Here is a 17,934-nt window from a genome sequence, read left to right as displayed (position 1 = left end):
AAATGCTGAATTAAGATCATCTAGGGCACAGGTGTCAAACTCAGTTCCAAAAGGGCCGCAGCTCTGCACAGTTTAGTTCCAACCCTAATTAAACACACCTGATCAAACTAATTGAGTCCTTCAGGCTTGTTTGAAACAGTTTGACACTCCTGGTCTAGATCGCGATCTTTTACAGATTAATTGTGCAGCTCTAATATATATATATATATACATATGTATATTAGTGCTGTCAAAATTAGTGTGTTAACACATTTGATTAATCTGAAATGTTTAACGCATTAAAAAAATTAACGCAATTAACGTAGTTGCAGTTTTTTCCTGTTGTGGCTGACGTGTGTTTAACGTGCAAAGAAATATGAATAAGACCAAGGAAACACTTTTAGTTTAAAACAGCGTTTGCTCCAGGGTCTCATCTCATTTCGTATGTTTCCTTTTTATTCTTTCGACTTTTGTTGTAATGGAATTTGATACCACATACCGAATGGAAAAAAAACCCTCCGCATTTCGTGACTTGGTGGTCCTTTAAGGTAATCAAAAATCGCTGTTTACATTGGAGACTCTTAATAAGAGTGTTATGTTAATCATATTAAAATCAGAGTATTGGTGTCCGTGTAAATGTACTCAGTGAAACTCAGATGATGTTGCGAGCTGTCAAAGACAGCACATTCTGTCGTGCTTCCCCCTTAAACGCAACTTTTGTAAAGCATCTGCTTCACGTTGCTGTGTCAGAATCCTTGTGAAATACAGTCATACTTAAGATTGAAAATTGAAAATTCGATAAACGCAATAATGCGTGTTGAATCTGAAGGGAGTTGCTCAGGCTGTGCTGTCCTGCACACATTGTGTGTGCCTGCAACAAGAACAAATGCCTAAACATCAACAATTTAGCCGTCTGTATCCCTCAAAGTGGTTTAAATGTTTAGAGATGGTGTGACCAAAGTCCCTGTAAGAATTAGTCTTTGGTGCGACACAACGCATACCTGTGGGTGCCTTTGATGTACCGCTTGATGCTTCTTACATCCTTGTCGCAGCACCAGTGGCAACAAAATTAGGCATCGAAAAGCTTATGCTAATTCAGTGGTCCTGCTTGTGAGAGACTGTTCTCACTCTCAGCTCACATCATTCAAAAGAAAGGGTCCACATTGTCCCCCGATAATGTCAACAGACTGGACTGTTTTAGCAACTGGCTAATTGTAAAGGAGGACTTAGCTAAATTGTTTCTACTTTATAATTAGTGTTCTCAACTATCAGCAACACAACTTTTCAATGAGTACAATTGTTTGTATTTAATACTTTATTATTATTATAATTTTCCATTTTCCATATCTGCAATGCCTGTATTTTGAATCCAACTTGGAAATATATATTTTTTAATTATCTTTATTGGCATTGATTGTTTTGAAATCAAATGTCAATTATACAACTATATTTTGAATTTAAATAGTTTTTGTCTTGCGTTTACATTAATTTTACATTTGAATAGCCAAAATTACAAGTTACAGTCTTTTAAATGTGATTAATCGCGATTAATTGCAAAAAAAAGTGTGATTAATTAGTTCATTTTTTAATCGATTGACAGCACTAATATATATATATATATATATATATATATATATATATATATATATATATATATATATATATATATATATAAAAGATTGCTTGAAAACACAATATTTTCTATAAATGGCTATAATATTTTGTAGATGCTGTAACTATATTAATATGTGACGACTCTTTCTCTGTAGGATAGAGAAGAATATTCATAAACGAGCTGCTAAAACTCGTCCCGACTCCTAATAAAGACAAGAATATCAACCCATGAGAGCGTCTCTGAACTATAGTACCTTCTCGATCTCCTCCAGATAGCAGTCGATGTAGTCTCTGGGGCTGGACGGCTCTCTGTCCTGCTGGTGTTTGGTGATTTCCTCCTTTAGGAATGGCTGAAGTTTAGACATGCTGGCGAACGCCGTCTGGTGCTTTCCTGGCAGCAGCGACATCAGGGTGGGAAACTCATTATACAACTGTAAAGAGACACACAAAACAAGACACACCAAGACTCTCTATTTAAAGTCATTGTGGAATTGAAATGCGCAACGTTTGGATGAACTAAATCGGCTGTAGTGCATGAGAGTGTGTGTCAATGAGAGTGTATTGGTGTTTCCCAGTACTGGGTTGCGGCTGGAAGGGCATCCGCTGTGTAAAACATATGCTGGAATAGTTGGCGGTTCATTCCACAGATAAATTAGGGACTAAGCCAATAGTAAAATGAATAAAAATGGTAGCAGGCTGATCTCGTACCCGACCCCAGTTTGAGATGGGAAGCTGTAGGATGTTATTGATGTACGTCTGCATTAGATGAAACTGATGGTCATCGTACTCAAAGCGGTGACCGAATACCAACCCGCAGATGATATTAGACACAGCGTTGGTCACAAGATGCTGAGGGTCAAAGGGCAAACCTGAAAACACAATGAAAAAAAGGGTTCATAAAAAACATTATGACACATATAATGGTAAACAAATGTATGAGAACACTAGTAAAACTACCGATTCATTTGCTGACAGATGTTTTCTAAATCTGAATATTCTTGTTATTATTATTAAATAAAATTAATCTGTATTTCATTTGTGTTTGGACTGTGGGGGAAATTGGAGGACCAGGAGGAAACCCACGGCAACCTGGGGAGAAAATGCAAACTCCACACTGAAATGGAAACTGGCCCAGCCGAGACTCAAACCAGCAACCTTCTTGTTGTGAGGTGACAATGCTAACCACTGAACCACTGTGTCGCTGTTTATTTGTTTTGTTTTATTTAGTTATTTACATGTAGACCTTTTCAATTATTTATTGATATTTGTACATTTTATGTACTATATATATGGATATTCTATATTAAATATGAATATTTAACCTTAATAAATTGAATATGTGAATATTTAACCAGTAACTAATGACTTGTTTTATTTGTTATTTTATTCTTTTTTATTTCTTTTTATTTATTTACTTTCATTAGTATTAGTATTAATCAAATTTTATTAAATTTTATTTTCAGACTTGCGTTAATTAATAATGTTTAAAAAACTAAACTAGTCTTGTTTACATAATCTACCTGTTTTAAATGGCAAACTTGCAGTCTCTCAGACTGTTGGATGTCACAGTATGGATTTTGATAAAATATTAAATTAATAATGACAAGCTTTCGTGTGGTTTCCCAGATGTTCGACCTTCAAAAAGACACTTGCATTTGCACACGGTGGCCTATAGAGGACAGTATGTACATGCAGACCTTCAAAGCATGACTGTGACATTCAACATTTCTTTCCCTGAATATAAGACACATGTGCAGGACATTACAGGGCATTCATTCGGTTTTCATATTTTCTCAGCAAAAAAATGTTTGTGAAGAGGAATGTGTACAGAAATGCTGCTGACTGACCTCGTTCAGCCTGTAAGGAGTCACAGAGAAAGCGACACTCCTGCAGGATGGCGTTTTCTAGAGTTTTCTTCCCCACACCGAAGTATTTCAATGTTGCCAGAGCAAAACGCCTCTGCTGACGCCACATGTGACCACTGGACATTATCAGACCTGCACACATTTTAGCATCAGAATAAAATGTTTTGTATTTAAAGTATACTCATTTTAATTCAGAGTCTTATATAATACGTTTACATCAACGTAAAAAATAAATAAAAAATTCCCCTTTATCCACAGCAGTTTCAGCTCTTCTCTCAATGTCTAAAATGGTTGGTTGAAGCATCTGGTCTTTCTAAACCCCACCTTTCTGAAAGCTTGCTCTGTTATTATTGGTCGGATTACTCTATTTTGTTCTAATTGGACAAATCTACTCTTGTCTGATTGGTCAGATGACCAGTCTGTTGTGATTGGTCAAGTGACTATACTCTGCTCTGATTAATTTGATTACTTTTTTTGCCAGATTACTTTATTAACCAGATTAATCGTTATTGGTCAGATGATCCCGTCTGTTGTGATTGGTCAGATTACTGTACTTTGTTCTGACTGGTCAAGTGTTTCAGTCTGCTGTGATTGGTCAGATGATCTATTCAGTTGTGACTGTACAGATGACTACACTCTGCTCTGATTGGTCAACTTGGTCAGTCTGTTATGATTGGTCAGATGACTCTTCTCTGTTCTGATTGGTTAAATGGGCCAGTCTGCTGTGATTGGTCAGATGGTCCAGTCAGTTGTGATTAGACGGATGACTCTTCTCTGTTCTGATTGGTCAAGTGGGCCAGTTTGCTGTGATTAGTCAGATGATCCAGTCATTTGTGATTGGACAGATGACAATACTCTGCTCTGATTGGTCAACTCGGTCATTTTGTTGTGGTTGATCAGATGGTCTAGTATGTTGTGATTAGGCAGATGACTCTTCTCTGTTCTGATTGGTCAAATCACAGCAGTGATTGGTCAGATGCTGTGATTGGTCAGATGATCCAGTCAGTTGTGATTAGGCGGATGACTCTTCTCTGTTCTGATTGGTCAAATGGGTCAGTCTGTTGTGATTGGTCAAATGGTCCAGTCAGTTGTGATTAGGCGGATGACTCTTCTCTGTTCTGATTGGTCAAATGGGCCAGTTTGCTGTGATTAGTCAGATGATCCAGTCATTTGTGATTGGACAGATGACAATACTCTGCTCTGATTGGTCAACTTGGTCAGTCTGTTATGATTGGTCAGATGACTCTTCTCTGTTCTGATTGGTCAAATGGGCCAGTCTGCTGTGATCGGTCAGATGGTCCAGTCAGTTGTGATTAGGCGGATGACTCGTCTCTGTTCTGATTGGTCAAGTGGGCCAGTCTGCTGTGATTAGTCAGATGATCCAGTCAGTTGTGATTAGGCAGATGACAATACTCTGCTCTGATTGGTCAACTTGGTCAGTCTGTTGTGGTTGGTCAGATGGTCCAGTCAGTTGTGATTAGTCATTTGGTGACTGGTCTAATCTGCTCTGGTTGGTCCGATGGGCCAGGCAGTTGTAATTAGTCAGATGACTTTACTCTGCTCTGATAGGTCTTATATGGCAGTCTGATGTTATTGGTCAGATGGTTCAGTCTGTTGTGATTGGTCAGATAACCCCTCTCTGCCCTGATTGGTCAGAAGATCTAGTCTGCTGTTATTGATCAGATGATCCTACTCTGTTCTGACTGGTCAAATGAGCCCGTCTGTTGTGACTGGTCAGTGACTCTGCTCTAATTGGTCAAATGGGCAAGTCTGTTGTGATTGGACTGATGGACCAATCTGACATGATAGGTCAGTTGATCCTACCCTGCTCTGATTGGTCTGATGGGCCAGTCTGTTGTGATTGGTCAAGGGCTCACAGTGCATCTCAGAAACCAAATGTCCATTAGCATATCTTCATTTCAGCTCTTCCTCAGCACTTTTAAAGAAAGTAACACGAAAATAACAACTGAATAGGTTTTACCATCTCAATCGAAACTTCCTTCAAAGAGCAGCAAAGTGGATTTGCTTCAGCAGAGCAGAAACCACCATTTATTCATCTGCACTTTGATCTTTAAAACTCCACAGACCTTTAACATTTATCGACAGCTGCATTACACGTTGCATGGGAAGCCGTTCCTCAAAAAGCACATTAGCTGCAATGCAATTCAGATTTTCTGTGTCTGTCTGCCTGTACCTTTCCCATTTCCAAGCTTGTCCACTATAGGAAAGTACGGTCGGTCCGTAAAGATGTCCGCCTGCTCCACAAAAGCCTCTTTTAAAGTATCATATCCAGTCATCAGTATACAGGGCTTGGTTCCCAGGTAAAGTGTGCACACATCTCCATACTTCTCTGCAATCTGGCAAACAAGATTTCACCCAAAAAAATGGGTGGGAAAGTTCACCCAAAAATGAAAATGTACTCACTATTTACTCACCTAATGATATAGTTTACACCCCATATCATTATAGTGATCATGCTTGGTGTGTACAGGTCTTTACACATTATACATTCACACTAAATCATTTTACCACACACACACATAACTGAATAAAGAGACTTACCCTCTGAAAGGAGCCCAGTGGATCACTAAAGCCGATGTTTGTGAGGTTTCCAACAAAAGGCAGAGGGAAGGGTCCTGGGGGCATGTTCTTTGAATAAACATCTCGGAAGTGTTTCACCAGCAGCAGCACACAGAGAAATATCAGGAATCCCTGAACATCCAGCCACTGGCCAATCAGCTGAGAGAACACTGATGACATCGTCACTGATGACGGAGATTGGATATTATACACAGACAGTGAGCTTAAAAGACATTTCCTATTTTCATTTTGAACAAATGCTGACGTTTTAATTTTCCTATTTAAAGAGTCTTCTGTTCTAACATCATACAATAAAAACGAGGGTTTTCAAGGCCAGTATCGCTAGAAAATATACTCTTATTTTATATATAGGAGCTCATTTTATGCATGAACAACTGAATGAATGCTTAGGTCTATTCTAGGGATTTAACAATACAGTTGGCCCATGGTTCAACACTTTTTAACACGGTTTTTGATTCGGTTCTCATGGCTTGACACGTGTTTTTTTTTTATTCTATAGGCAATAGGAACAGTAAGAGGTTCAGGGGGAAAAAAAATAAAAACTATTTATTGCAATACTTATTTTGTTTTACTTAAAAGCCAAGAAAAGTACAGTAGTTCCTAGAGTATTGTATAAAAAAAATTACACTGAAATCTGACAGCTGCTGGTAGCCCATGTACAAACTGGGGAACACATAAAATCCTACACTTTGAAAATAAACATACATGAGAAGTTAATAAAGATAAGTTTCAAATGAACATATTTGTACTTCAGTGAATATAAATAAAGCATCTTAATTATCTTGGTGCTGAAAAAATGGGAGACTGTTGTCTGTAACGCGGATCGAGTGCTTTTATAAGATGACAAAAGCCCACATCTCCAATCACCGAAAACGGCTGCAAATCCTTAGCAATAAACAGCCGCACTGCCTTTGTTATTTTATGTGTCTCTCGAAACCAGTTGGGTATGTTTGCTGGAAAGTTTTAGCGAGGGATTGTTGCTATTTGGAGGACTTTATTACCTTCTCTGCTATTCTGCCTTTAGACAGTGATATTGCTGGGTGATGCGCTGCAGGTGTGTAGTCATGGTTATACGTGTAAATCAGTGCTTGCACACAGTTAATTTTTGTTCACCATTTTATTTTTTATTGGCATTATACTTACTGGCAAAATCTAAATGTCCTCACACCGCAGATTTGAAAGACGCTGGCGCTTTCTCGTACTGTTGACTTACTTCTCCGGCGCTTCCTTGTACTGTTGCCTCAGCCTCACTTCACTGCCGCTCGCCATGTTAAAGTGTGGAACGATGGTCAAGCGCCCCGAAGCTTTAGAGCATAGTGATTGGATATTTACTCGCGGGGAGGAGTTTCCTCATCTCAGCTCATGGACTTACAGGCACACACAGTCAATTCGGGGAGATATAAAACGCACATAAAATATATAAATGCAAAACCGAGAAAATCGCAATTCAAAGCGTGTATTGAACCGTGAAGGTCGTACCAAAGATAATTGAAAATAAAGTCACAGCAACCCTTTTACCCAAAGTTTTTTCTACAGCTTACACCACAGGTGTCAAACTCAGTTCCAAAGGGGCCACAGCTCTGCACCGTTTAGTTCCAACCCTAATTAAACACACCTGATCAAACTAATTGAGTCCTTCAGGCTTGTTTGATACAGGTTAGAGTGTTGGAGCAGGGTTGGAACTAAACTGTGCAGGGCTTCGGCCCTCCAGGAATTGAGTTTGACACCCCTGGCTTACACCATCTCCTAACAGCACGCAATGTGAAAAGATTACGACATAAAGATTTAAATAGCAGCCACTGCCCTTTAAAGAAATGCTAAATGCTTTTAATACAATTAATACACATGAAACATGTTTACTATTATTAATAGGCTACTAAGTGACTAATGTTGTTGGTTTGCGCTAAATAAAATTTCGGACTTTTATTTTAAAAAGATCTGAGGTGAACAATCTGGTCAGATGACTCTGATTGGGCCAATTGGCCAGTCCGTTGTGATTAGTCTGATGACTTTGCTCTAAATGGTCCAATGGGCTAGTGATTAGTCAGATGACTACTCTGCTCTGATTGGCCAAGTCAGTTGTGATTGGTCAGCTGACCCTACTCTGCTATGATTGGTCCGATGACTCCGTTCTGATTGGTTCAATAGGCCAGTCATTTGTGATTGGTCTATTGATTCTGCTCTGAATGGTCATTGGGGCAGTTCCTTGTGATAGGTCAGATGAACACTCTTCTCTGATTGGTCCAATTGGCCAGTTAGTTGCGGTTGGTCAGATGACTCTACTCTGTTCTGATTGGTTCAATAGGCCAGTCACTTATGATTTGTCAGATGACCGCTCTAAATGCTCCAATGGGCTAGTCTGTTGAGATTGGTCAGATGACTACTCTGCTCTGATTGGTCCGATCAGCCAGTCTGTTGTGATTGGTGAGATGACCCTACTCTGCTATGATTGGTTCGATGGGCCAGTCAATTGTGATTGGTCCGATGACTCTGCACTGATTGGTCTCTACTATGCACTGATTGGTCCGATCTGCCAGTCTGTTGTGATTAGTAAGATTACCCTACTCTGCTATGATTAGTCTAAAGGGCCAGTCAATTGTGATTGGTCCGATGACTCTGCTCTGATTGGTCTTTACTCTGCTCTGATTGGCCTGATCAGCAAGTCAGTTGTGATTGGTCCGATGACTCTGCTCTGAATGGTGTGATGAGCTAGTATGTTGTGATTGGTCTGATGACTCTGATCTGATTGTTCCAATTGGCCAGTCCCATGTGATTGGTCAGATGACTCTACTCTGTTCTGATTGGTTCAATAGGCCAGTCACTTATGATTTGTCAGATGACCGCTCTAAATGCTCCAATGGGCTAGTCTGTTGAGATTGGTCAGATGACTACTCTGCTCTGATTGGTCCGATCAGCCAGTCTGTTGTGAATGGTCAGATGACCCTACTCTGCAATGATTGGTTCGATGGGCCAGTCAATTGTGATTGGTCCGATGACTCTGCTCTGATTGGTCTCTACTCTGCACTGATTGGTCCGACCTGCCAGTCTGTTGTGATTGGTAAGGTGACCCTACTCTGCTATGATTAGTCCAAAGGGCCAGTCAGTTGTGATTGGTCAGGTGACTCTGCTCTGATTGGCCTGATCGGCAATTCAGTTGTGATTGGTCCGATGACTCTCCTCTGAATGGTGTGATGAGCTAGTCTGTTGATTGGTCTGATGACTCTGATCTGATTGGTCCGATTGGCCAGTCCCATGTGATTGGTCAGATGACTCTACTCTGTTCTGATTGGTTCAATAGATCAGTCAGTTGTGATTGGTCAGATGACTCTGCTTTAAATGATCCAATGGGCTAGTCTGTTGTGATTGATCAGATGAATGCTCTGCTCTGATTGGGTCGATCGGCCAGCCAGTTCCAACTGGTCAGATGACTCTTCTCTAATATGATTGGTCCAATGGGTTAAAGATGGTATACGTTTGCCCAATGAGTATATTTAATTATTTTAGCCTATAGGTCCTAATTGTTAAAACTGAAAACAGTTAAAATCACAGCACTTGTTTTGTATGGCGTCTGAAGAATAAATGAGCCTCTGCTGAACTTTCAGTCGCTCCTGCAAAACTAGAACAAGCCGTGCAAAACATGTCAGACAGAAAACACTCCTAATTACCATACAACCCCATCCAGAGCGCACAGCGCTGATAAATCAATTCACACAACACATTATATCACACTCCTGACCTTGTAAACGCACCACTGCTGTCAGCTATGAATTTTTATGACACCTGATATATATGAAGTGGCCTAGTTTCCTACTCGCTGTTATTGCTTTATTAGCAGGCAAATGTTTTTAGGAAAGACCTGGCATACAAGAAAAACAGCCTCCTAATTGAATGAAGACAAATTAAACTGTTAGAGATTATCGCAATTTTACAGTTACTGTATGTGTACTGTATGTAATTTGTATATGTACATGTTTACAGAGACATTTAGAGTTTGCTCTCAGCTTTTTTGGTTACATTTTATTTTAAGGTGACTAAAACTGGTGACATTTAACGAGGCAGTAATATTAATTAATTACATAAACGTACTACATACGGTTAAAATATGGGTGGTGTAAGAGCCAGTTATGCATAATTCATTTGTGATAATATTTTAGTTAAAAAGGTCAAAACATGATAAAAATGGATATTTAAATATAATAAGAATTCATTGTGATTGTATTATCTAAAATACATAATTTAATAATTGATACAATTTAAAAACATTTGATACAATTTAAAAACATTTGATACAATATAAAAACAGTACATAAGGTCATTTTTACCGTTTAAGTCAGATTGCAGTTATGGATGTTGGAAGCAACACAGTTTTTTGACCGAGCAGATCGGGTCTATTGTAACTTTGTATTTTTGTTTGCATTTCTTCAGTAAACCTTTTTTAAAAGAAGATTCCTTCCTTTTTTTTAGCTGAGACCTGGATTGGAGCGGGTGAGTCCTCTGTGTTCGGTGAACTTTGTCCTTTAAACTGTTCTTTTATCAGCACTCCTAGATGTATTGGGAAAGGAGGTGGAGTGGCTATGGTTTTCAGAAACTGGTTCAGATGTCGGACTATCTCTGTCGGGGACTTCACTACATTTGAATCCCAATGTGCTCTGATAGAATCGGATACCACTCCTTTTCTGTGTGTTCTGGTTTACAGGCCTCCTAAGCCTGATAGAGGTTTCATAAAGGAGTTTTCTGAATTTGTTTCTCATATAATCACATCTTATGATCGTTTATTAATTTTAGGGGATTTTAATATTCACGTGTGCTGCCCTGGAAAGCCTTTGGTAACTGAGTTTATGCATGTTTTGGATTCTTTTGGATTTACTCAGCATATTGTTGGTGCTACACATGCACTAGGCCACACTTTGGACCTTATAATGTCCTACGGGTTTTCCATAGAAAATATTGTCATTGAAGATGCCTCCTTCTCAGATCATAAGCCTATTGTTTTATCATACTTCTCTGGTACTACAAAAAGTGAAGGTTTTCACTCTCGCTGCATAAACTCTCTCACTGCAAATCAGTTTTCTACTATGTTTAATAGTAACAAAGTGTCTACAGCAATATTAGCTGCTGCTGAGCGTTCCTCAAGTCCTGATGATTTAATTTCTCTTTTTAATTCTTCTTGTTCAGATATCTTAGACTGTGTAGCTCCTTTAAAATATAAATATAAAATAAGATTCGGTCTTACTCGGGTTTTTGCAAATACTGGTTGTTGGAATAGAAGCTGCAAAAGATGGTACATAAGGATTTGCACGAAAGGTGTGCCACTAAAGATGGTGAAGGATTAGTTACATGTAATTATGCAAAATTCATTGTAATTACTGTAGTAAATGTATAGAACATGCATCACTGCAGGGGCGGACTGGCCATCTGGCAATTCTGGCAAATGAAGGGCCAGACCAATTTATAAATGTGGGCCGGTCAGTTTTTTTTTTTTTATATGTATTGTTTTTAAGTGCAGACAGCTTTTATCTCTTGCTAGATGTGATATTATGATGATGATAATAATAATAATAATAATAATAAATGTTAATAAATGCAACTGCCGCCTGGTTTTAAGTCGGGCCGACCCAATCCAAGGTTACCCGGACATAATCAAAATCTGGCAAGAATGTCATATTATTTCACTATCTTTACACCAAAATAAATAGTGAATGTGCGTGTCCGTGGGTGGGGTTGTGTCGGTGTGGTAATGTGGGCTGGTTTGGCAACAGTGCCAGGGCTAAATTTTTGTCCCAGTCCGTCCCTGCGTCAACTTAAATTGAATTTCTACTGTATCTTAAATAGATAATATAAATATGCATTTATATTATCCACCCCTATAACGGTTCATACCAATCTGAATGCATAACCGCGCCAATCAGCCTATGTGAGGGGGGAAAAATCATCCAACAACAGTCTGAAATGGCAGATCTAGAGACACAGTAAGTGTTTAAAGACAGTTTTCTTTAAAAATAGGTGTGTGTATCTACATATAACCTAAAAGTTCAGTACAATCAGACGTTTAGTTTTTATAGTTTGACGTGGAGTAACCTCTGAAATAGCTAAACAGAGGTTAACAGTTCATAGACTGTCAGAATACGCTAAATATACCTCAAAACACTGAGCACTTGAATACTTTTTAGTAATAAATTAGATGTGATTCAAATAAAAACAGTAATTTGATTCACTGAAGCATGTATTATACAAACCAGCATTACTAAAAAAAGTAATCCCCTCTCCCCCTATCGTAACTTTATAGATAAGACAGATCTCATTAAAAATGAAGTGAAATTTGTCTTTAAATGTTCACTGCAAAACAGGAGAATTATCAATTAAATTGATTTATACTCTACCAATTAGTCACCGGCCACTTTATTAGGTACACCTTAGTACCCAAAGTGTGCCAAGAAAATATCCCCCACACTATTACAGCACCACCACCAGCCTGAACCGTTGATGCAAGGCAGGATGGATCCATGCTTTCATGTTGTTGATGCCAAATTCTGACCCTAACATCCGAATGTCGCAGCAGAAATCGAGACTCATCAGGCAACATTTTTTTTTACAAACTTCTATTGTCCAGTTTTGGTGAGCCTGTGTGAATTGTAGCCTCAGTTTCCTGTTCTTAGCTGACAGGAGCGGCACCCGCTGTGGTCTTCTGCTGCTGTAGCCCATCTGCCTCAAGGTTGCCCGTGTTGTGTGTTCAGAGATGCTCTTCTGCAGACCTCGATTGTAGCAAGTGGTTATTTGAGTTACTGTCGGCTTTCTATCAGCTGGAACCAGTCTGGCCATTCTCCTCTGACCACTGGCATCAACAAGGCATTTACTCCCACAGAACTGCCGCTCCTTGGATATTTTCTCTTTTTTGGAACATTCTCTGTAAACCCTAGAGATGGTTTTGCGTGAAAATCTCAGCAGATCAGCAGTTTCTGAAATACTCAGAACAGCTCGTCTGGCACCAGCAAACATGCCACATTCAAAGTCCCTTAAATTAGCTGTCTTTTCCATTCTGATGCTCGACTTGAACTGCAGCAGATCGTCTTGACCATATCTACATGTCTAAATGCATTGAGTTGCTGCCATGTGATTGGCTAATAAGAAATTTTCGTTAATTAACATTTGGACAGGTGTACCTAATAAAGTGGCCGGTGAGTGTGTATATTTTTAGTGGGCATTATTAAACTTTTTTTAAAGTGCATAACCGCCACCTATTGGTCAACAACATTATATTTCGTTGGAATATAGATATTATTTTATTTCGTTAGCCTATGTATTTTAGGTATTGCATGAGAAAGTATAAAAATCATTCTGTGTATTTTTTTATTTTGCAAAATGTCTCTTTAAAGGTAGAAATAATACTTTCTTTGTTTCCTATAGCCAACTTTTGAAATAACACGCTCTTACAGTTTCTTATGTCACCCTGATTTATTTAAGATATGTGCAGCAAACGATAACTGAGTCTAGTAATAATTATTTAATAATTTCTAGCTTTCATCTTGTTGTTTTACTCTTATCAACATTATGCAACTGTCTTTATGCTATCATTATTTATTAGGGGTTAGCATTTATTTAAAATATGAGAGGGTGTATAAAATAAAATAAGAATATAACAATATAAGAGAAAAATAAAATAGAAAATTAATGTTATTGGTTTTCCAATGCTCTAACATCTTGATAAAAGTTTTTTTTTTTTGATTCCTACCTTTTATTCGCCGTGACTTTTTAAAAAAATTATTTAAACTTCAAATAACAAATAGGCATTTTCAACTTCCATTGTTAAACATATATAACATTATATTCAAACAGCATATAATAAACAAAACAGTACAAAATAATAATAACATAAATAAACCTTAAATAATACAAAAGAAAAAAAACATTACATTTAAGGGGTCAGTCCATATAAGTTGACAAAAGCTTAGAGAGTTTTAAGACACCTTTTGTTTTTACCTGTTTTATAGATTTATATAAAATACTGAAATCATTTTTAAATGCTTTGAAACAAGGAGAAACTTTAACAAATGTACATTGGTGGATATACTTTTTTTTTTTTTTACAATTTGCTACAAAATTACACAGAAATTCAATTTCTTTGTTTTTTTTTTCATAAAAATGCCAGTCTTTATGCTATCATTATACAACTGTCTTGATGCTATCATTAAGCAACTAAGTTATCTTTCTATACTTTTTTCTTACCATTGTATTAGCATTATACTCTTCACATGTTGGTTAAAAAGTAATATTTGGTGTTGAATATCTGTACTTACCAGAACGCAGTTTATTTATCAAGCAGTGATTGGAGAACCAAAAAGTGCGGCTCGAATGAAAAACAATCTTGCAGAAAGTTACTGGAGGCTGACGAGAAAGTGCGGAAATGTTGGTGTGATGACGTCACGCGCACCCGCCTATACGACACGCCCACTTTTAAAGTCACATACGCAAAAATATTATATTAAAAATAACATATTTTGTATTATAAAATAATGCCTGTATTATATACAAAAATATTTACAAATATAATCATTAAAATGTGTTTTAAATCTTAAACTGTAAAATAATTACTGGTTGCCTTAAATTTTAAAGTTAAATGAAAATAACCTTATGAGTGTGTCAGATTTAAATTAACTTTAAACTGACTTAAAATCACACACACAACATAAAAACTTAAGTCAGAAACATAATTAACTTAATTTCATTAATACTTTCTGTGCTTTTAGTTTTCCTACTTATTTTAATAATATATTACATGTTAATCATTCAGTGTCGCCTCACAGCAGGAAGGTCGCTGGTTCGAACCTCGGCTCAGTTGGCGTTTCTGTGTGGAGTTTGCATGTTCTCCCTGCCTTCGCGTGGGTTTCCTCCGGGTGCTCCAGTCCAAAGTCATGCGGTACAGGTGAATCGGGTAAGCTAAATTGTCCGTAGTGTGTGAATGTGTGTGGATGTTTCCCAGAGATGGGTTGCGGCTGGAAGGGCATCCACTGCGTAAAAACTTGCTGGAAACATTGGCGGTTATTATATCATTCATTTTCTTGTCGGCTTAGTCCCTTTATTAATCCGGCACAGCAGAATTTATTAATCCGCCACAGCAGAATGAACCGCCAACTTATCCAGCACATGTGGATGCCCTTCCAGCTGCAACCTATCACTGTGAAACACATACACACTCATTCACACACACACTCATACACTAAGGTCAATTTTTGCATACCCAATTCATCCACGTGTTTGGACTTGTAGGGGAAACCGGAGTACCCAGAGGAAACCCACACAAACACGGGGAGAACATGCCAACTCCACATTGAAATGCTAACTGATCCAGTCAATTATTTACCTTTGGCTTAGTCCTTCGTCTGTCATGGGACGCCACAGTGCAATGAACTGCCAACGTTTCCAGCATGTGTTTTACGCAGCGGATGCCCTTCCAGCCACAACCCAGCACTGGAAAACACCCATACACACTAATTCACACACACATGGCCAATTTAGTTAATTCAATTCACCTTTAGCACATGTGTTTGGACTGTGGGGGAAACTGGAGCACCCGGAAGAAACCCACGCGATCGCAGGGAGAACATGCAAACTCCACACAGAAACGGCAACTGAACAAGCCAGGACTCGAACCAGCGACCTTCTTGCTGTGAGGCGAGAGTACTAACCACCGAGCCACTGTGCAGCCTGCTTATTTTATAATTAATAAATTAAATATATAATAATTTTTACATTACATGAGCTTTACATTTTATATAGTATACATTATAAACAATTTATACCATATCAATTAAATATGCTATGAAATGGGTTATTTATTATTAAGCTCTGCAGAGCTAATCCAATATATTTTTAATAAATAATCTAGCAATTTCTTAAAATGTTGCAGAAAAAAAAGGCCAAGTAAAAGTTGTTTTAGATCAAATTGACATACTGTCATATTTATTAAGGTGACTTTGTGTAAAAAGCAGGACATGACATGAACAAAAGGAAAACACATCTTTTGTGTGTGAGTTTTTTTTTACAACCTTTGTAAGTTTCAAACATTGTTTACATGGCATGACTGGACACATAAATTACCAACACAGGCTCATTCTGAAAACGTAGCCCTAAATACATTTGTGGAGATCACGAATTATGTAGCCAGAAGTACATATAGCTGCATTTCATCTTTAAAACAAACACTACATGGTGGTATGATGCAGTTCATATTCACGCTTACCAGCTGACCGATTACCTCTGTATGGATGGCTTTCCTGCTGTTACCAGTTTGTCCAGTAGCTTGCCGTGTAAAATGGTGAACTTGTGACATACTGACAGGGTTCGAGTCCAGCAAAGACCGGGTCCAGAAAGCAGAAAAAAAAAAACTAAATCTGTGCTTTTGAAAACAATGTCGGTTGGGTTTAAGGAAGTGGATCAACGGGTCAATCGGTGCTTTTAAAAACACTTTGGGTTGGGTTTAGGGAAGTGGGTGGGTGGGTCAATCTGTGCTTTTGAAAACATTATCGGTTGGGTTTAGGGAAGGTGGTGGGGGAGTCAATTGGTGCTTTTGAAAACACTATCGGTTGGGTTTAGGGAAGGTAGTGGGCGAATTAATCAGTACTTTTGAAAACACTGTCGGTTGGGTTCAGGGAAGTGGGTGGCCAAATTATTCGGTGCTTTTAAAAACACTGTCGGTTGGGTTTAGGGAAGGTAGTGGGCGAATTAATCAGTGCTTTTGAAAAAACTGTTGGTTGGGTTCAGAGACGTCAGTAGGCAAATTAATCGTTGCTTTTGAAAACACTGTTGGTTGGGTTCAGGGACGTGGGTGGGCGGGTCAATCAGTGCTTTTGAAAACACCATCGGTTTAGTTTAGGAAAGGAAGAGGGTGGGTCAGTCGATCAGTCAGTCAGTTGAGAGCAGCCTCTGGTGGATTTATGTGAGAACAGCAGGCACAAATGGCACTCGCAAGAGAAATATTAGATCTCAAAAAGCGCACACAGTGGTCTCTGGTGGATTCGCAAAATCAAAAACTGCTAAAAACGTAGCTCCTGGGACATATTTGGCGCTCTCTATGTATATAGGGGTATATTAGAATGAGCCTGGGTTGTGGATTACAACTGAATGATTTAGCATTTTTATGAATATGTGACACATAACAATTACACTTTGGCAACAAAGATTAAAAAAAGTGGTTGATTTAGACCACAGGTGTCAAACTTAGTTCCAGGAGGGCCACAGGTCTGCACAGTTTAGCTTTAACCCTAATCAAACACACCTGATCAAATTAAGCCTGAGTCCTTCAGGCTTGTTTGAAACCTACAGGTTAGTGTGTTGGAGCAGGATTGAAACTAAACTGTGCAGGGCTGCGGCCCTCCAGGAACTGAGTTTGACACTCCTGATTTAGACTAATCAGATCAATTGCCGGTAGTTTTAGTTTTTTTCAGTTGTTGGTGAAAATATCTGACAATCTTATTTCCGATAGTTTGTAATAACCATGAAGCTTAAATCTGTAAACTACCCCCTTTTTTGCACATTATAGTTTAAAATATCAGTTCATGTGTTGCTTAGTTACGAAGCTTCATAACGATGACTACCTGAAATTATAGCCCTTTATTATCAGTGACGTAAACAAGATATGAGTCTTTTCAGATCACCTGCTAACACTTAAATCTATTATAAAAGATCATATTCAACTGAGATATATATATATATATATATATATATATATATATATATATATATATATATATATATATATATATACATACAGTGCTCAGTATAAATGAGTACACCTCTTTTACACCTTTTATTTTAATACTTTCAGTCACACTTCATTTTAATGTACAATTAACGCTATTAACAAACCATTAACTAAGAC

At 38.1% G+C, this 17,934-nt stretch overlaps 1 protein-coding gene across 1 annotated transcript in view; it reads right to left on the bottom strand.

The window, feature by feature from the left end:
- Positions 1 to 14,436, bottom strand: part of cyp2ae1 (cytochrome P450, family 2, subfamily AE, polypeptide 1) — a 29,254-nt gene extending 14,818 nt beyond the window's left edge. Inside the window, exons 1-6 of the mRNA XM_087307775.1 lie at positions 14,354 to 14,436; positions 6,021 to 6,223; positions 5,653 to 5,815; positions 3,441 to 3,590; positions 2,302 to 2,462; positions 1,848 to 2,024 (exon numbers count right to left, since the gene is read on the bottom strand). Of these exons, the coding sequence (XP_087163901.1) occupies positions 1,848 to 2,024; positions 2,302 to 2,462; positions 3,441 to 3,590; positions 5,653 to 5,815; positions 6,021 to 6,218 (849 nt within the window). The 5' untranslated portion in view covers positions 6,219 to 6,223; positions 14,354 to 14,436. The remainder of the gene's footprint in view (positions 1 to 1,847; positions 2,025 to 2,301; positions 2,463 to 3,440; positions 3,591 to 5,652; positions 5,816 to 6,020; positions 6,224 to 14,353) is intronic.
- Between the last annotated feature and the right edge of the window lie 3,498 nt (positions 14,437 to 17,934).

Source organism: Danio rerio, chromosome 23 (genome assembly GCF_052040795.2).
Source record: "Danio rerio strain M-AB ecotype USA chromosome 23, GRCz13ab, whole genome shotgun sequence".
Taxonomy (NCBI): Eukaryota; Metazoa; Chordata; class Actinopteri; order Cypriniformes; family Danionidae; genus Danio; species Danio rerio.
The sequence above is the reverse complement of the archived record's forward strand: the minus strand, read 5'-3'. Positions and strand labels throughout refer to the sequence as shown.